Source organism: Arvicanthis niloticus, chromosome 8 (genome assembly GCF_011762505.2).
Source record: "Arvicanthis niloticus isolate mArvNil1 chromosome 8, mArvNil1.pat.X, whole genome shotgun sequence".
NCBI classification, from domain to species: Eukaryota; Metazoa; Chordata; class Mammalia; order Rodentia; family Muridae; genus Arvicanthis; species Arvicanthis niloticus.
Window position 1 is genome coordinate 62,249,963 of NC_047665.1, and position 20,793 is coordinate 62,270,755.

A 20,793-nucleotide genomic window follows, 5' to 3' on the forward strand; every position below is an offset into this window, starting at 1 on the left:
AAAACTCCCAGTGCTGTGCATGCAGGATATTTGGTCATGCATCTGGGAGAGTATGGGGGACAACAGAAGCAGACATACAAATGAGGAAGAAAAGTTGGGACCTTGTGTCCATTTTCAACTCTTCTGTAGGTGTCCAATATGTTTTAGTTTATTTATAAAAAAAAGAGAAGCAGAGGTATTATGGTTTAGGTGGGCCACGGATCTCCATCTAATCTAAACTCTTTCATCCATTCACATTCGTGGATGTCTACTTGGTACTGGCTGTGCTAGTAGGCAAGATGATGTCTAGCATATATTTCTATAGTTACCCCTCCACCCCACCGTGTGTCTTCTTGTCCTTCTGCCGAGAGGTTGAAAATATTTGAAAAAAATTATATAGACTGAACATATACAGACTGTCTTTATCTTGTCATGAGTCCCAAATTGATATCATCCCATAACTACTTTCGTAGCATTTCTACTGTATTAGGCATTGCAAATCTAACAGTCCTGAGTTAAAGTATTTGGGAACCTGAGCACATTAGCTTATATCCATAATCCTAATACTCAAGGGCTGAGGCAGAAGGACTGCTGCCAGTTTGAATCCAGATTAGGATGCATAGTATATGAGTCCCGGGCCAGTCTGGGTTAAACAGTGAAACCCTGCTTCCAGAACTTAAGGAAATGAAAGTATAGAGACAGTCATAATGGAACACAGGCAAACACTACATCATTTTATGTAAGGGGTTTACCAACCCAAGGTTCAGGAACTAATAAATCACCATGGACAATGAAGCCCAGCTTCCACTGCCAACTCTCAGGTGGCACTCCATCACCAAAGGGATTCAGGGTAGGGACTCAAAGCAGGAATCTTACAGCAGGAACTGGAGTAGGAGCAATGGAAGAATGCTGACTACTGGCTCCCCACTGCCTTCTACAAACAGGACCACTTTCCCAGGGATAGCACTGCCCATAATGAGCTAGGCTCTTCCCCATCCACCATTGGTCAAGAAAATGCCCACAGGCTACCTTGCAGGCTAGTCTGACAGAGGTATTTACTTTGCTGAGGTCTGTTCTCAGATGATTCTAGCTTATGTCAAGCTGATAAAAAAAGAATAACCAACACAAAGACCAATAACCTTGGCCTGGCAGTCAAAGGTTCTCCCTTCTGGCTCTGAACTTCCAAAGCCTTCTAAATTCGAATTTCCAAAATGAGATATTCATATATTCTGTGCATATGTAGGTCAGGGCTGGCATTGCAGCTTCAAAGACCGTCTCAGTGCTGCTCTCTTGGATTTTAAAATGGAGCATCTTGTACTAAATACTTCCTACTAATTGGTAATACAATATTCATTAACAACAACAAAAAAACAAAACAAAACAATAGACATTAAAAGCACAGGATTTCATAGTACCTACCAAGTATTTGACAGCCATCTTTAGAAGCTTAATTTCTTTGTGTCCTTATTCGTTTTAGACCCAATACTGTGAATAACACCACTTTCCTATAGGGCTGCTGGATTAATGCACCAATACATACAGAGTGCTTAACTCGATGCCAGGTATCTAGTGAGCATTCAGCAAGGGCTCACTATTCTGATGTCCGTTCCTCATCACTCATTACCCGCTACTATCCTTCCTAATGTAAAACATGAAAGTCCTGGTTCTAGTTTTCTCATGTATCAGCCTAAAGTTCAGGTTTGTGCAATTTTCTTTGAAAGATGATGAATATGTTACTGAGGGCATAAAAATATTTACATGTTTTAAATTTATTTATTTATTTAGTATTTAGTGAGAGCATGTGTGTGTGTGTGTGTGTGTGTGTGTGAGAGAGAGAGAGAGAGAGAGAGAGAGAGAGAGAGAGAGAGAATATGCATGTGTGTGTGGGTCAAAAAAACAAATTGTAGAAGTCGTTTCTCCGCTTCTACTATGTGAATTCCAGATATAGAACTCAAATTATCAGACTTGGTGACAAGGTCCTTTACTCACTAAGCCATCTTACCATCCCTCAAGTATTATCTGTTCAACTGAAATTTTCACACGGTAAGCATGAGCCTAGTCCTAGGTTCTTCATTCTATCTGGGCAGAGTTCAAGATAGTCTGTGTGAGCTTGTTTGTCCTAGTCATTTCTAGCAGATTCCCCACCTATTAATGTATTTGTAACTATCTCTATATCATCTGTCACATGAATCACCCACAAATCATATCTATTTGAGATGTTAGGGATCGCAACCCGTGCCTGGCAAGCATCTACCAAGCTACAACCCAATCCCATTGCAATTTTGACCAGGGATCATTTTTACCACTTTCCTGCGATGACTTCTAATCTCAGAATATTGATCCGAAAAAATCAAATGTTCTCCTCTAATCATACTTAGCTTTAGTGAGGTTTGACATCACGGGGACCAAATTAGGCCCTTCCAAGTTAACAAACTCTGACCACAGGCAGTGAGTGGAGGGCACATGTCCTCCATACCTTGTTCAGCATTCACAAGCATCCATTTCCTTTTGGAGATGCTTGCACACCCAGCAACTAGAACAATGGCTAATTTTCCTCCACAGCCAGATCTAATGGACTCAATATGTTTCTCCAGCTAGGTCTCCCCTCCCCCTTCACTATCAAACACCAGGAACTCTAAACTAATATGGTTAACCCAGTGACAGATGCCCAGAGCACCAAGCATAGACCTTTTAATGGGTGGCCTCTTTTTAACCCATCAAAAACCTTTTAGTTTCATTTGGCTTAAGAATCATTAGGAAGAAAGATAAAGAGGCCAGTGAATCCTTAACAGAGCGGGAAGAGAAACAGGTCATTTGATTCCCCTCCCCCACTAGAGTTGACTTCCTTTTGTCTTCTTTCCCTGAGGACCTGTCTCTAGATGATTTTCTCCTCTCCACACCAGCCTTTTCTTGCAGAAAGATTTATCATGAAGCTTCAGCAAGGATGAATACTTTCAGGAGGCACTGTATTTGTGTTTTCCTTTCTCTTTCAGATGTAATATCCCACCCCCCACCCCCACCCTCTATCCCTGCAGAGTGTGCCTCTGGGAATCCAGGGGGAATGAGTGTTGAATGGGTTCAGTGTCTGGGGTTGGGGAACATCTAGTTTAACTGGATTTCCTCGATGTGAGCACTATGCCCCAGTGCTGTTGTGTGGCCTAACCTCTCTGCACACCAGTTCTCCTTTAAAAAAAGACTTCCTTCAGTAGGTAGGCTAGTAAGGGGAGTTTAACCAAGTTGACCCACCCTGAAAGTGGGAGCCATAATTCCTCCGGCTAGAGTTCAGGATAATAAAATGGGAAAGAGGAACTGGGCTGAGTACCAGCTTTTGTCTCTTGGGTCTTCCTGAGAGTTAGACACAATGTAACCAGTTAGGTTCTGCTCCTGCTGACAGGCTCAAACTGAGAGGCCAAGTAAAGCCATCCTTCTTCAAGTTGCCTTTACAGCAACGGGGAGAGTAACGGATCCTTGGACAAGAAAAGATAGGGGATGACTAAGTGTAAACCAGAGTGTTTGGTCCATATACCGAGAAAACTGTAAGGGGCCATTGACAAAGACATTTGTTGAACTGTTCTAAAGTGTTTATTTCATGTAGTGCTTGACTTCTTTGCAGGGCAGGGTTTGTGTGAAAAAAGTTGTGCTTTTCTATTTGTTTTCGAGGTGAGCAAGTCAGTTCTCTGGCCCCTAGGCGCTCTGTCCAAGGGCGTGGCATCATTTCTATAACCTCATCCCTTTTGTGGAGGTCATCTGACCCTGGGGAAAACTGAGATGGAAGACAGAAAATGATGACTACGGATGCTGCAAGGGAGTCCAGCTATTCCCTGGTAACAGATGCTGCAAGGGAGTCCAGCTACTCCCTGGTAACAGATGCTGCAAGGGAGTCCAGCTATTCTCTGGTAACTTTTCAGCTTAAAAATGATCCACCTAGTCACCTATGTGGACTGAGAAGAAAGGCAGCAAGGGAGCGAGCGAGGGCCTTTAAGGGCCATGATTTAACAGCAGCCTGCTTGTTCATTCACACCCTTGGTGCTTCAGGAACTGCCCTCCTTGATGACAAGGGGCAGGTCCGTTCTAAACTGGTTCAGCTGAGTTTATTTGTTTATTGGTTTGTGGAGACAGGATTTCTCTGTACAGACCTGGCGTCCCCAGAACTCACTCTGTAGTTCAGGCTAGCCTTGAACTCAGGGATTCGCTACCTGTCTCCCAGTGCTGGGGCTAAAGGTGTGAGCCACCATACCCAACATGATTTTATTTTATTGTTTTGAAACTTGTAGCCTGGAATAGGCTTGACTGCTGATCCTCTTACCTTTTCTTTCCAAGGGCTGGGATTACACTGTGTACCACTATGCTTAGTTTTATGCAGTGCTAGAGAACACTCTACCAGCTGGGTTAATCCCTAGCTCCTCCAGGCCTGGTTTAGGTGGGAATGGGAAGAGGACTCCTTACATGCTGCTGAGAATTCAGGTGGAAGACCTAGACCTTTCCACTTGGACAGGGGATCTGGTTTGAGGCTGGTGCACTGGTGGCAGGACAGCAGATTTTTGACTTTCTTTCAAGCCAGCTAGAAGGTGAACCCTTTGGGTCTTGCAGTCTGCCCAGCAGCTATACCTGTCACTGGTAGGAAATAGGTAGCTTGGTCCGAGGTTTTTGCTACAAGATCTGACCACTCAGCTTTTCTGAGGCATGCAATGGCCGGCGGAGCCGCCCTCTCTACAGCTGAGGTCCTGGTTGCTCCTTTATGGATCTCCCTGATAGAGGGATGCCTTCTCCAGAAAGATGATGATGAGTTCTAGGAGTGAAGACTTCAACTCTCATATTCCCTGTCATTCCAGAATGACTGGCCCTAAGGTTCAAGCCCTGGTATCTCATTCCTCCTCCCCTCCCCCAGGAGGAATTCTGAAGTGGTCAGGCCAGTTTGAAGATTCCTGAACTTATAGGAGGAGAGGCTGGGGAGAGCAGAGGGAAACAACTGGACATGCTCAGCATCCTATCCTGAGCTACATCATCTCATCAGGGCTATTCTGGGTACCACAGGCTTCCCAGTCCCAGCCTGGGTAGTTCTCCCAGATATCTCTCCCCACCCCTCTGCCACAGTCATCAGCGTCCTGGGCTGCAGCTGACCTTTCACTCAGATGTCTCTACCACAGTCAAGCTTCAGGAATGTACAGCGCTTGAGGCAAGTCAGTCACTCACCTGCTACTCAGTAACTGTAGACTGAGCGTGTGAGTAGAGGAAGAACGTTAGGAAATGAGTTCCGACAAACCCAGTTCAGAGATGTGCAAGGTCATACAGGTGGCACGTGACAGCAGCGTGCACTGGAGCCTGAATTCAGGCTGCTTCCACAAAATAAGGAATACCAATTGAGGTGGGTGCTTCATTAAAGGTACGCTTCCAGGGTTAGGAAGATAACTCAGTCAGGAAAAGCGTTCCTGTGAAAGGATGAGGACTTGAATTTGAACCTCAGAACCTATGAATGGTGGCATCAACGTGCCATCCTAGAGTCGGGAAAGCTCTGTCTAGTCAGCCAGCCTAGCTGAATGTGTGAGCCCCAGTCCAATGTTTTTAAAAACAAGATGGAAGGCACTCGAGGAACAACATTCAGGGTTGACCTCTCGGCTCCAACCTCCACGTGCATGTGCACCATATGCAAGTGTATGTATACACAGGACCACCTTCCTTCATCTGTACAAGGTCATGGGGAAGTGGCAGTCAGAAGCAGACCAAGAGGGGAGAATGGGTCAAGAACTCACAGATTCCCGGGCTGCTCTATTTATACTCAGTGTGATTCCACAAAGAACTAGAGATGTCTATAATCCCAGAACCCTGGAATTCGAGTCTTGGACTGAACAGCTCATCGTGTGTAGAAATTGCTTCTGCCTGCTCAAGGTTCCTTGTTAGTACGATTGATCTGTGCAGGGTGGATCCCAGCAGTAGATCCCTGGCTGATTAGCAGGATCCATTGCTTAGACTCTGCCTATAGGGGAGAATTGTATCTATCGGGTTCTGGCTGTACCAGGGGTGGGTGCTGAACAGCTTTAGCAGTTTTTAGGAAGGTTGGGGCGTCCTGGGTTTCCCCTATGAACCATGCTGATTAAGAAAAACCTTTTCCAGCAGTGCACAGCTCATCAAAGTAAGCTGCTGCCACACTCTCCGATGGTGACTACCAGGATTCAACCAGGGTTTCCCAATCTGACACTTCCCGCTTCTATGAAAGAGAAAGAGAAAATCTCTGGTGGCCTGAAGGATCCCAGGAGTACAATCTTGATAGCCAACTACGACTAGCTCTCAATTTCTTTTTGGTCCAACAGACAAAAAAACAAAGCCAAAGGTCAGTTGAAATGGAAGCCATTTTTAAATGCCCCCCTCGTCAACCTTCCCTCTTTCTTTTTACCTACAGATATAAGTGGTAAAACGTTGTAGGCTCTCTTCTCCCTCCTCCCTTGCAAATGTCTCAGTGTTTCAGTGGAGTGAATGCCTGACACCCTTCCTTGAGAGTTATCCAAGTTACCCTAAAGTCCCTTAGGCTCTGTACACATACACGTTAGGATCTCTTCAAAATTGGCACTGGATTGCAACACACAATTAGATACTTCACTCCAAGTGCATTTTGTTTGTTTGTTTGTTTGTTTGTTTTTGTCCAAACAGGATCTTGCAGTGCAGCACTGGCTGGGCCAGTACTATGTAGTTCAAGTTGGCTTTAAACCCACAGCAATCCTCCTGCATCAGCCTTCTAAGTTCTGGTATTATATAGGCATGCCATCAAGCATGGTGTTCAGTATCTTTGATATACCATGTGAGGCAAGGATAGAAGTGGCCTGTGCATTTTCTTGAGACAAGAGATAAACAAATAAGAAATTGACTCACAACCCACAGAGCAGTCAGTCCAAGGACAAATGTAAAACAAGCAGGCGGGGCTGGGGAAAGGTTGGCATCGTTACAAAAGTGGTCAGATAGGCGCTCTGTGAGGGACTGCGAGATATTAACATCTGTATGCATGTGTGCGTGTGCGTGTGCGTGTGCGTGTGCGTGTGCGTGTGCGTGTGTGTGTGTGTGTGTGTGTGTGCGTGTGTGTGTGTGTGTTGTATGCCAGTGCAGAAGGAGCTGAGTGGCAGCCAAAGAATATTATTCTGCCACAAAAAGGGATAGACTACAGAGCACACGAGCAAACACGGCAATGGCACCTCTGGGTGCTTGTTGCTCTCTGAAGCTCAAGACTTTCACTCTGCTGGTGAGAAACCTGGCCAGTGACCAGGTTTCTTTTTTTAGTGGGTTTCCAAATGTCAACCGTAAACTCAATTGTGTGATTAGAAACACACAGGTGCACAGGAAACCCGCTCAGCTGTGACTCTTTTGACTGCTGTCTAAGGCAGGGTTGGTGTTTGGTTTCAATCCAAACTGAGGACCTATGGAGCCCAGAGTCCAGGGCACTCCTGGTGCTTTGCCCTCTTATTGAAAGGCTGGAACATAAAAAAAAAAAAAAAAATCATGGCAACCAGGCTGGGTCTGCACCAGTGGGCACAGGGACACATAGGCTAATAAAATGCCAGTATACACCTTTCAGATTGAGAGAAAGGATTGGTGGAGAAGTTTAGGCAGCAAAACCACCTGTTGGATATGCTGAGAAAATGACCAGACTGTTAAGTAGTCTGTTTCACTTGTCATAGACTTTAGTATCTGCAGTGACCCTGGCCATGGGTATGCTAAGTCAAGGATGAGTAAAACAGAGGTCCTGAGACTTCAAGATGAGCCGTCCTTCATGAGAGCCTTGTGATTTGACCACCAGGCAGGAGAGGCCACAAGCAGGGGCCAAGAGCTGGGTAGAAAGGTCAACAAGCAGGCTCAATAGGGTGACATGGGCTCTGTTTCTGACACGGTGGCATAATTATTACCTATTCAGGGACCCTTCTCATTCTGAAATATGTTCTGGGATTGGATATGTTTACCCACAGACAAACATAGGCAACTAACAAGTGGAGTCAAACTCATAGATACAGGAAGCAGAAAGATGGCCTCCAGAGCTAGGGTGGGGAGGAAATGGGGCATTGCAGTTAAAGGTTCCAGATCTGTATTACAGAGAGAGTTCTGAAGATGGGTTGCACCACACTGTTGACACACTTAACCCTATTGAGCCGTGCAATGAAAGCTGCAACACACTCACTTGTGTCTTATAAACTCTGTTAGAAGTTTGACAAACCTTACTGGCTACAATGACAACCCCGTTAATGCAGTGTTTGTCTTGAAAACACAAGGACTTGAGTTCAATTTCCAGCACCCACACAAACTGCCTGGAGTGGTAGTGTACACTTGAAATCCTAGGTCTAGAGAGACGGAGGCAGGGTAATACCTGAGGTTCACTGTTTAGCCAGTCTTACCTACTTATTGAGCTTCAGGTCAATAAGAGAATCTATCTCAAAGGTTCTCAATGGTTTTCTCCAGCCTCCGTATGCACATGAAGCCTTATGGTTGGATAATCCTTAAATTCTTTACTCACAGTTTGCAGTCCACTGTGTTCAGAAAGGTGGAAACTGAAAGTGTTAGGCACACTCTTTCAGAGGGAAGCGTCTTGGGAGAGAGATGTGCTGTGAGCACTCTGTTTCTCACAGGAAGCAAGCGGAAAAGGCCTAGCTGCCCACACAAACCTAGAGAATTAGGGTTTATGACAATCACCTGGAGAGCTTGGGGGGCACCCTCAGAAACCAGATGTGGTAGAGGAGAGGAGGAATTCAGTAGACAGGGAAGATACTGCATGTTAACACTGAAAAAGCTACTGTATATTGGATCTGTATGTTTTGAAATTTTAATGTATTCGTTTATCTATTTTCTAATTATGCACATGTGTGTGTGTGTGTGTGTGCTCGTGCACATGCACTCTTCTCAGAGAGCAACCTCCAGTGTCATTCCTCAGACATGTAACCTTTTCCTTTTGAGACAAACTCCCTCACTGCCCTAGAACTTCCTATGTAAGCTAAACTGGCCATCTAGCAAGCCTGCCTGCTTTGCCTCCACAGTGCTGAAATAGAAGCATACTACACTACACATCTTGGTTTGCCCCCCATATGGGTTCTGGGGATCAAACTCAAGTCCTCATATCTGCAAGGAAAGCATGTTAGCAAGTGATCTATCTCCCCAGACTGAGAACACCAATTTCTAGATAGACAACCCCATGTCTATCTTTAACTGTTCTCCATGTGAACCAGTGCCTAAGCCAGATCTGATTAGATGGCCAGGGTAGTTTCCTTCCCCCTTTGACATATCTATTGTGGTATGTGGTCTCCCTGGGTTTATACACTTCCTATTCCAATGCCTAGTCTCTTAGACATCTTGTCCTCCCTGGCCCTACAGTGCATGCACCAACACCGAGAAAGGCCATATAAATAGTTACATTGATGGTGTGGACAGTAGGGGTCAAACAGGACATTGGGTATTTATAACACTCAAATAAACACCCAGCCAGACAACATAGCAGCGTCCTCGAGACTGACAAGCTTCTGAAGAACTCTCCAGACAGATTCCCACTACTCTGGGAGCCTCGTTGACCCTGGATGCAATTTGAAGGAAGCAAATCAAAACCAAATGCTACAGTTGGATCCCAGATCGCTGCAGGGGAGCATTCAGTAGCCCCACTCACGCCAAAAGAACCACAAACCAGTGGTAACTTCTGAACTGACTTTTGTTTTTTTGGCTTTGAAACCAGTGACTTCTCATGGAATAACAAGAACATCTAACCCACGAGGACACAGCTCCTTTATCTCATGCCATTACTTTATGTGTCTCTTCTTGCTCCTTGATAAAGCCACAGGCAGTCTCTTGGCTCCTCTGATAATTCCCGAATAGTCAAAGTCACATAGCCACTTTAAGCAGCTAAACAAGCTTCTATTGAGACAGTAATGGGTCTGGAGAAATGCTTCAGTGGTCAAGAGTGCTTGCTGCTTTGCCCAGTATCAAAGTTCAGTTTCCAGCACCTATATCAGGTGGTTCACAAACCACCTGTAACTTTAGCACCAGAGATCTGACATCCTCCTCTGACTTCCCCAAGTACCCACACAGATACGCACATACATAGACACACACATATAAATCAAAGTAAAATAGAGATTTTTAAAAAAGAAATTATCATGTTCGGTTCCAAGAGACATTAAAAGACCCTGTGTTAGTCAGCTTTTAGGTGCTGTAACAAGCTACAAAGATTATTATCAACTTACAAAGACGAAGGGCTTTATACAAAGCCCTTCATACAATCTTTATACAAAGATTGGGCTCAGCTTCAGAGGTTCTAGGCCACGATCAGTTGGCAATTTTGCTTTGAGGCCTGTTGCAAGATGTAAACCACAGTGGGAAGTACATGGCAAAGCAAAATCACTAACTTCATCAACAAGAAACAAAGGAGAGGAAGAGAAGGGGCCAGAGTCCCCAAATCCTCTTCAGGGGTACCCCCAGTGACCTAATGTCTTCCCGTGTTTCCCTCCTGAGGATCTCACAGTCAGCTTCCCAATGCCACCACCCTGGTGACCAAGCCTTTAACACACGGGTCACTGGGGAGCAATCAATATCCAAAGTATAGAGGGCTGAGATGGCTTACTAGATAAGGTGCTCCCAGCCAATCCCCAAGACCCACACGGTAGACAAAGAAGACTGACTCTTGCATATTTTCCTTTGACCTTCACACAAACGCTGTGGCATATGCTTGTGTCACACACACACACACACACACACACACACACACACACACACACACATGGTAGCACAAGCTTGTAGGCACAGTTTACATGGGAGGGTGAGACTGAATGATTTAGAATTTGAGGCTAGCCTGGCCCACATAGTGAGTTCAAATCCAGCCTTGGTTATCTAGTGAGCTGTTATCTCAAAACAAATAAATAAAACAAACTTATCCACCTGTATGAGACAATGTGAGATTTTTTTTCCTGCTCAAAGACAAATGAAATTTTCCTCAAAGGTTGACAGGCTGATAGGAACTGGAGATTCCCAGAAAAGAGTGCAGTATGAGCCTGTGCCCTGGGCATGCTCAGAATGGTCTCTTGTAACCTGTGGGAACAGAGGGACCCTGGATTCCCAGACTCAATAACCAAGGAAGAAATGTCCCCTTAACAAAGGGGCATTGTTTGTGCTTCCGGCTGCCTCTCTCATTCAGTATAAAAGACCCTGTGATGATATTTGCTATGCCAAGGGCAGATGCTCCCTCATCTTGACAATGAGAGAGTCTTGAAGAAGTGAACTTACTCTAGGTGGAGAAAACTAGGTTACATCCATCCTGTCTGTGCCTTTCAGTCACCTTGTCACAGATAAAGAGATGAGTAGAGGTTAAATGTGTCACAGCTCCCCACCTCCATACCAGATGTGAACAAATTTTCATCATTCACTTTGGCCCTGAGTGGACACAAAGGTCACTGGTTTCAAAAGCATTGTGTGTATGTGTGTGTGTGGGGGGGGAGGGCAGGGGTGTCATGCCAGATAAGCACACAACTGCTGAACTATATTCCAGCCCTTGAGTGGGGCAGGGTATTGATTTGTAGCCAAGGCTGTCCTGCAACTCCAGGTTTCAGCTTCCCAAGTGCTGGGGTTCCAGGCCTGAGCCACTATTCCTAGATTGGAGCCCTTCTGGTAACTTCTTATGTCCCTCCCCCGAATCCTCCTCTAAGGACCTGGTCCCCAGCTTTAAGGCTAGCTCTCCTTGCTGATGCACTGCAGGGACCTGTCACCCACAGGCACCGAGCCTTTGCCGGCTCACTCATCCAGCATTGCGATCTAAAGGAGCGATAAGGGGTGGCTCTTTGATCCTGAACCATGAAGGAGCAAAGGCTGCAAAATGCAAAGAATGCTAAACACATTAACTAGAGCTTCCTCTGGTGTGTACAGAGGGTGTGGTTCCCAAGGAGAACAGACAAGCTGGAGGAAGCAAGGCACCCAGCCAAGGCCAGGCAAAGTCAGAGGGCTCTGCAGCCAGCAAATGAGTCAAAGGTGCCCAAACAGAAGCTGGACCAAATCAGCAAGGAGCCAGCATCCTTATCGTTCTGAGTAATTGAGTAGAGCCATCCCACTGGGAGCCGGCTCATAGCTAATGGAATATTTCCTGTAAATATTATTTTCCCTTCCTGTCTCATCATCTAATAGAATTTAAAAAAAAATCTTTACTCATCTGGGGGAGGTGACAAGAATCCATCAAATCCTGGAGCCACCTCCCCTGTTTCTGAAACACTCTGAAGATTCAGGAAGCCACACTGGCTGCTTGGAGGCTGCCTGGAGGCTGCCCAGTTACTTTGATTTCTTCTGCTAATGCCTCAGAAGGGACCCAAGAGTGCTCCTAATTGTGCATCTAAGCATACATAAAAGTCCCCCTAAGTGCACATCAAATAAGTAAGTGCTGCCTACTGAATATGTAACAAGGCCCGACTGGCCAGTCCTTCCCAAAGGATAGCTTTCATTCAATACACACTGGCAAGGACAGACTCACAAGTGCTGGTCTATGGCTAATGAACACTACCTCTATGTGAGTCTCCTGTTTCACACTGGGCTGTCTCAAAGCCCCAGTGAGTTAGCATTTTCTGTTTTCTTCTTATCGTGGCTTCTGACGACCAGAGGGTTAGTCTGTCTGCAGGTCTGAAGTTGCAAAACAGAAGGATTTCACACAAATCCTGATACCGGTAATGAAGCTGAGCCATTAGCCACAACTAACCCACACCTCTGTGACTGGGCCTGCACACAAGGGTCTGCTGGTCACAGAGATTAAAGCAGCTGTTATTTCCTCAGGCTTTGATCTAAGGAATGTGGGGACCTCTTCTTTACAGGCAGCTCCTTGTGAGACAGACCTAGTTATGCTCCCTAAGACCTTGAAGCTGTCAGCTGAATCAATAAGACCTTTCGAATATATGGCATTGACTTTGCATTCACATGCTTCAGAAAAGAAAGAAAAAAAAAAATACTCTTTCTTTTACTTCTAGCATAACTGGCAGAGTGCTGAGACATCCCGTGTCACTGCTGCTGGGAGGTTTTCAAGTCTTGATGTGCTAAAAGTCTCAGTACTTGACCACAAATGCAATAAGAGGTAGCCTGAGATCGACCCCCAGGGCCAAACATCCACTGGGTACCATTTCATTAATCCCGAGGTCAAGAGTTATTTCTACACAAATGTTTAAGGTGGTTAGCAACTGGGATGGAACAGGAGAACAATTCTACGGAGAGGCAGGATATGTTTTCTTTGGTCACCATGATCTTCTCATTCATTTTTATTGCTAAGCCAAGACAGACCTGTGTTCGTGTGTGTGTGTGTGTGTGTGTGTGTGTGTGTGTGTGTGTGTGTGATTCCTTCCTCCGATTATACATCATGCATAAAGATTGCCAGGACGACTGCCCATTGGCAAGAGTGATAATAGCTAAGGGAAGTTTTTTAGTGGCATGTGATGACTGACAGGCTGAAATCTGTCAGGCAGGCGGAGGGTAAAAGGGAAAACTTCACTCGGTGAAGGATACAAGCAGTGTTTCCTGTGAGTGGGTGGACAGCATCTGCAAGAACTCACACGACATGTTATAATGTATTCTCAGCAACTTTTTAGGGTTCTGCCTTACTTTTATACAGGACCTCATGCATACAAGCAAGGAGCGTTGCAGTGGGGAATGAACACCCATGGCAGGTTTCATTTATTCTTAAATCCTGTTTGCTGCTACATTAGGGCATGTGGGGGTCGAGTCTTCTGGGCATGGCATCTGTGCTGGGCGGGTTTTTTTTTTTTTTCACCTTAACACAAGTTAGGGTCATCTGGGAAGATGGAAGTGCAAATGAGCACACAACTTCGTCAAACTGCCTATCGGCAAGATAGTAGGGCGTCTTCTTGATTAATGAGTGGTATGGGAGAGCCCAGCTTACTGTGGGCTGTTCCATTCCTGGGCTGTGTAAGAAGGGATGCTGAGCAAGCCATGGAGAGTAAGCCAGTAAGCTGCTCTCACCCACGGTCTCTGTTTCATCCATGGCAGGAGTGCCTGCCTCCAGGTTCCTGCTCTGACTTCTCTTCATTTAGAATTTCTGATTTTTTCTGAACACACTCAAAAGACAAAAAAACAAACAAAAAAACAAACAAACAAACAAAAAGTCTAAAAAGTCCCTATGTGTCTTATTGTTTCCCACAGAACATGCTAGGGCTGTGGTCGGAGATGAGGAGCTAGAAAGGAAATTTGTTTGTGTTTTGATTTAAATTTTGTTTGCTTTCTGTGTTTTTGTGTTCTTTCTTTCTTTCTTTTTTTTTTTTTTTTTTTTTTTTTTTTTTTTTTTTTTTTTTTTTTTTTTTGAGACAGGATCTTGATATGTGGCCCAGGATGACCTGTAACTGTCTATAGCCCAAACAGAGGATTGGGGTTACAGGCCTGTGCTACAACACCTGGCTTTTCAGAAACTTTTTGAAATGAAGTTCAGAACTGTACTTAGGAAGAGAAGAATTTGTTTGTTGGAGAGATCCAGGTCCTATATTGTGGGTTATGAATAGCAGGAAGCATAGCTTTTTCTTTTATCCCAGCCTGGCGGCCCCTCACTTTGCAGTTCACCTTTCTACTCAGAGTGGGACTCTGACATAGGGTGGATACTGAAACCAGAATAGTGAACTGTATCTCACCTGGAGAACTAGGACCATGCTACTGTCCTGTCTGACTTGGGGTGGCCGTTAGCTCTGGGCCCTCAGGGATCTGGGGAGACATTTTTGATGAGCCTATGGGAATGCCTGTTTGGATGCTCATAGGTGGCACAGTAGGGGACAGCACTCAGCCCTTCAAAGAAAGGGAGTGCCCAGCACTGCCATTGGCTCAACCTGAAGGTTGGTGCTCAGTACGATGGTGCCACGTGACAGCTGCTGTAAGTGGGTCAGAGTGTCAGCAAGGGCTTCTGTTTGCTGCTGGGTGGGAAGAGCTGCCTGGGCAGGAGAGGCAGTTCTTGCCACAGATGCCCCCTGGTACTTAGATCTTGGCACTCATTATCTCTTAAGCATCCCTGGAGGCTTAAGGTGGTGGAGATGTAGCTGGCCCCAGTGCCAGAAGGGCGTGCTACCACCTGGAGGCCATCTCACACGTGAAGCTCACTCATCTCTAGTGCATGGGAACTCTCCAGCTCAGTACCTAGGGACGCGGCCACACCTGTTCTGCCTGACCACTTTTTCCCAAGTCTGAGCTCAGGGAGCACAGATGGCTGTGGTAGACCGTGGCTATCTCCAGAAACCTGTGGATATCCTTGCCATGCTTTCGACGTGCATAGTGGAGGGTCAGAAAGACAGGGTAGATCCAGAGAGTTTCTGACACATGCGGTCTGGAGGCACAAAGGAGGGGCTTGGATCGCTTTATATACAAACGTGCAATGATAACTCTCTGCCAGGTGTGTACACCTTTAGCACATGTTACTTCAGCAATGCTCTGAGTTGCTCGGAGCCTCTCCTAATTCCTATGAGCAACAAAAAAGGGATTTGTGATGCTAATGATATCATGTAAAAAGAAAACAGATTCCTTCCCAAGTCTTCTGGCAGGCAGGATTTCACAAACTCTTCAGTTTGGCCCTTGAGCCCCATTAAGAGGTATCGCTTGGCCTGATAGGGGGTGGGGAGTTTGAAAGGACTGTTCCTAACTTTATATCCAGCATTCCCAAGAACCCCCAAATTATACGTGAGCCCACATGATCAGCATCAGGTGTCTCCCAAGGATTTTTATGAATGCTGGTGACTTTTCTGGGACCCAACTGTTGGTCTTTCCTTCTCCTCTGTTGCTCTGTTGATGATAATTTTTGTTTGTTTGTTTGTTTAAGAGCCTTCTGCAAGCACTGGAGACCAAATCAGGCCTTACTAGTAATTATTTATCGAGCCCATATTATGTGTCTCCCTGGTGTTTTACATATATCAAGGGCGGTCCTATTACTTTCATTAGAATTACACTTAAGAGAAAGTAAGAAAAAAAAATCCACCTACACAGGACTACAGTGAACAGATGTCTCAATACTGTTGAGAGCCATTTACAGAGAGCTTAGAGGGCAAGACTGAATTCTACTGAGGGTCTTAGCCACACCAGCCTGGGTTCAATTAGACTTTGGAAATTCTTGATGCTCTTAAGCTCCACCTGAATACCTAAGTGCCTACTACTCGCTACAGTTCCTTGGGAGGTCATCAAGGGCACTACTGAGAATGTCAGAAGCTACATTTCCCCCCAGCTTTCTATGGCCAAGGTATAGGTCTATGACCCAGAAAATTGAGAGGGTTAAAGCAGAAACACAAGCTGGGGTGCTGGTGGTGGGGAACCATTGATTTCTTGTGTGTAACTGGAAAAACAGAGAGGTTTGGGGGCTTGTCACACAGAGCGACCTGCATCGTCCCCACCGAACAGCTCCTCCATCATTTGTTCATGATCTTTTACTTGGAACTGAAATGATCAAGTGATCATTAAGTGATCGATGTAATGAAGAAGGTGACTAAGAGGACAGGTGTTAACTTCATAGAGTGTGGTCAGCCCAGGTGTGTTTCTGTCCTAGTCACAGATACAGGGGCTTGGGTGGCAGCCTGGATGTGTGCAATGGATCAACAGTCCATTCTCACCTCCAAAGCACTTTTCCACTGTAAGTTTCCTGCTTGCTCTGGTCTGGGGAAAGTGTATCAATGAAAATGAAATTCAAACACGTTTCTGTTCCCAGTGGCCTGGCTTCCCTTTCTCTGGGGTAGATAACTCTAGTCTCTGTTCACTTCTATGATGCCAGAAAGGTAGTTGTCAGGATTTCAAAACCTTTTCTTACTCTATTTTTTCATATCTCCTTGCCCTATGACCTGTGTACTCTTATGACATATGATCTTATTCCAAAAACCACCAGGGAGAACCCAGACTGGCCTCAGGATTCAAGAGAGAGAATGTTCCTTCATTTTGCCAAAACATGTAGCCGACCAAGAAAAGGAGCATAAATGACAGGCCCCCAGAGCCCGTTTGCCCATCTGCTCTTGGAGAATGGAGCCAAACATCATACCTTAGATAATTATAACACCTTAAGTTTCCTTAGAAACATGGAGAGAAAAATATTTACCCAGAAAACTCGGATAGGATTACCGTGGAGTAATTTATATACATGTGTATTAGCATGGGTTGGGGAGCCCTTAGGCTCTACAGTGTTAACTCCCACTACCCCACTCCTCTCTCAAAAGAGAGCCCTTAGACCCATGGAGGAGAGACCCTTACCTTCCTTGGCTTCACTTTATCATGGTAGTCATACTGGAAAATTCCTTTGTAGCTCAGTCCCAGCCACCAGGGTATTCCCTGCTTGTCCTAGGATGTCAAAAGGAGTATAGGTCAACATGGGGCTGGAGAAGGCAAAGGCAGGACAAGAAGGGATTTCCTGGCTCGCTGATGGCAAGGGAAAAGGCAGTGTATCTGGAATAGAAGGGACCCATCTCCATTTTATATCTTAATAGAAGTGCCCATCAGGGATGCTTGCTCAGAACAGTGCTGGGGACCAAGCCTGAGCTGAGCGGGTGGCACTGCTTCTAAGCAGCACCATAGCTAGGCCACCTGTATCCCTAACTTATTTACAAACTCCATACAAGTATGTGTACCTGTTTGCATGCAAGCAGGTGTATGCATATGCATGGACTTACGTGTGGAGACCAGAGGCTGGCACCGGTGGCTAGCACTGGCTGCTTTGAGAGCCTCAGAGCTCCCCCTGTTTCTGCCTCACCAGCACTGGACAATTGACTTGGGTGCTGGGGACCTGAACTCAGATCTTAACAATTAGACAGCACCTTACCGACAAAGCGTCATCCTCCACCACCCCCTGCCCCAGCCTCCATCTTTACCTCTTAAAGAGGTAATCACAAAGATTAAAGACAAAGGAAGTAAAATTTGAAAACAAAAGATTATTTGAAGCTCCAGGAGTATGTAATTTTTTTTTTTTTTTTACAATTTTTTCTTTTTGTGTGTTGGGGATTGAATCTGTGGCTTCACACATGTTAAATATGGACTGTACCACTAAGCCACCCCATTTCATTTAAAATATATTTATTTTAAAAATTTATTTATTTGCAGCACTGAGGATCACTCTCAGAGCCTTTGCGCTTGCTAAGAGAATATATATGTATATATATATATAATATATTATATATATATTATATATATAATATATATAATGTATATAATATATATTATATATGTGTATATATAATATATATGTGTATATATAATATATATGTATAATATATATTATATATATGGAGAGAGAGGTAGATAGATGATAGGTGGACAGGTAAATAGATGATAGATAGATAGATAGATAGATAGATAGATAGAGCTAATAGACAGACATATATGTAGTATAAGATCATTATGTTGACCCTTGTTGCAGTCTCTGGGAGGTGCCTGTGCCATGGCACTGACTTCTGACTTCCATGAATAAAACAAGAGGAAACCCAGTGACACAGTGGTGAGGGTGCCCAGGCATAGGGGATTCTGAGCCCCTTTTGTACTGTACTTCATTCTGGGGTCAGTGGCCACACTCTCCTGCACAACATTACCTAGGGGCTGATGCTGAAGGGATTCACCTCCCTCATCTGGAAGAGAAGGTCACCCTGCTAGAGGTCAGATCACCTTGCTCCTGACACTGTAACTTAGGCTTGAGGAAAGCAGGCATCTTTGTTTACCATGTGAGAATGAGATCTCAGTGTGACACAGTGTGGATGGAATGGAGTAGAATTTAGAGTGAAGCTGATGTCACATTGCAGTTGACATCGCTGCATTCAAGAAAATAGTCTCGGGCTCTCTCAATGGCCCGGGTCCTCCTCCTTGGAAACTGGACTGTGTGGTATCAGACCTCCAAGAGAAACACAACAATCTGCCACGAGTGCTTGGTTTCTAGTTTCTTGTGTTTGATGAAGCTTTTCTAGTGAGAGGCCCCCAAAGCCCTGATTTCCCAGGATTCCTCTGAGACTGAAAGGAAGTAGAGATTTATTATATTGCTTCACAAAAGGAAAAAGTATTGGAGAGTTACTCTATCAAGTGGTAATACCCTAGGGATAAATCCAGTTGTTCAATTTCCCCTGGCAAGTAGTCTTTCTGACCAAGCTAACCTTCGTCAACTCCAATTCCCCTCAAAATCTTCAGGTTAAAGAAAATAAGAGAATCTCCTCTTTGCTTGCTTGCTTTTGCAGGACAGGGTGAACAGGCTTCAGCAAATGATTCACTCACCTTCACTGCATAATAGTGAACCCCGTAGGTTGGAAGAGACTCCACGATGCTCATGTAGCTGCAGAGACAGCACACACAAACAAGGCACAGAGAGGTTAGTAAGCAGAAGTGGTATCATGTATATGTTCTTTTTGCTGTGTGTTATGAGGTTCTGAAGTGGATATTAACTTGGAATTTAGTATACACTTCTGTCTCCCTATTTATCTTTCCAAGTAGAAACCAACAGCCCTGATATATGGCCTATTAACACTCGAACGTAGTCTTGTGTGTATGTTGTGTGTATGTGTATACGTGTTCACAGTTCTGTGCATCTGCATATACAAGCGCACATATGTGTAAGCTGGTGTGGGATGCCTTCCTCTATCATGCCCCACGTTAGAAACAGGGTCTCAGTGGTGTGAAGCTGGCTGGCTGTCTAGTGAAGGACCTCTTTGTCTCTGCCTTCCCAGTATCGGCATTATATAATACCATTACATAATGTGCATCGCCATGCCTGGCTTTTTATGTGGGTTCTGGGGATCTAAACTAGGGGGTCCTTCTGCTTACAGTGCAAGCATTTTACTGACTGAGCTGCCTCCCCACCTCCCAAACACAGTCATAGCGAGCACTTGGAAAGGCCACTTACTTCACAATTGCTTGTCCCCTCGTCTGGCCATTCAGCTTCTTGTAGTACTCAATGACTCTGTCTTCACTAGAATCGGAGGAAAGGATTCTGGCATTAGAGACAAGCATCCCACCCCCACACAGCACTGAGACGCTGTAATGTCCGTCCTCCTGAGAACCTCAGCGGGAGCAGCCACTGGAGAATAATTGTGTCCTGAAATGACATTTCTCAGTGCTGCTCATGTGACATCTAAAAGACTTGGTGGGAGATAGAAAAGTCTGTTTTCTCCTTAGAGGACTCCCACTCTCTTTATCTCAGACTGCTAGTCAGTTGGATAAGATTGGCATGAAGCTTTGGGTGGGGGTGGGGGTGGGTGGGGCTGTTCTTTGTAAGATGTTATGGAAAAGGAAAAGATGAAAAAACACTTGGTGTCAGTCACAGAGGACACTGTGGTTAAACCTGCTCACTTTCCCTTCTGACACTCGTCATTTACAGGCCCCGTCTGCACAGGGTCTGGGCGGTACGGTAACATTGCTCCTACCCAATGCTCAAGGCCAGACTTTTCTGAGTGGTCAAGGACTCGGAGCTTCCAAGGAGGAGAGAAAATTCTGGAATTTGGGTTTGGTTAATAAGATTCCCAGGGACACACTGGGAGAACAACGCACTAGCTAATAGAATGAGATTGCAGCGTATTTATCTTTTTGAGGTTTTACTTCTAAGATTAACAGGAAATTACATGGCCCCTTGGTGACAAGGGCTAGCCAAAATTTTCTTTGACAGAATAGCCTGTGGTTACGGCAATAGCCTTCCTTGGGGATGTTGACAGGTACCAAGATTGGTGAGAACTATGGCAGCTCCCACTACAGCCCCAGGGGTCACAGGGCCAGCCCACAGGGAGAAATGGGGACAGTCATTGGCAAAAGGCCTTGTGTCCCACCTACTAAGAATGACCCTAAAAGCTTCATCCTCCATACCCTCTGCCATAGCTTTGGCTTTGAATCCCACTGATTCAG

The 20,793-nt window shown here is 45.2% G+C and overlaps 1 protein-coding gene across 9 annotated transcripts in view; it reads right to left on the reverse strand.

Moving 5' to 3' along the window:
* The window catches only part of Frmd4a (FERM domain containing 4A), a 579,690-nt gene that overhangs the window by 60,312 nt on the left and 498,585 nt on the right, over positions 1-20,793 (reverse strand). For all 9 annotated transcript variants that reach the window (XM_034509726.2, XM_034509724.2, XM_076939471.1 and 6 more), the window contains 3 exons: positions 19,802-19,867; positions 19,177-19,234; positions 17,179-17,265 (listed from right to left, as the gene is read on the reverse strand). In XM_034509726.2, coding sequence (XP_034365617.1) covers positions 17,179-17,265; positions 19,177-19,234; positions 19,802-19,867 — 211 coding nt within the window. The remainder of the gene's footprint in view (positions 1-17,178; positions 17,266-19,176; positions 19,235-19,801; positions 19,868-20,793) is intronic.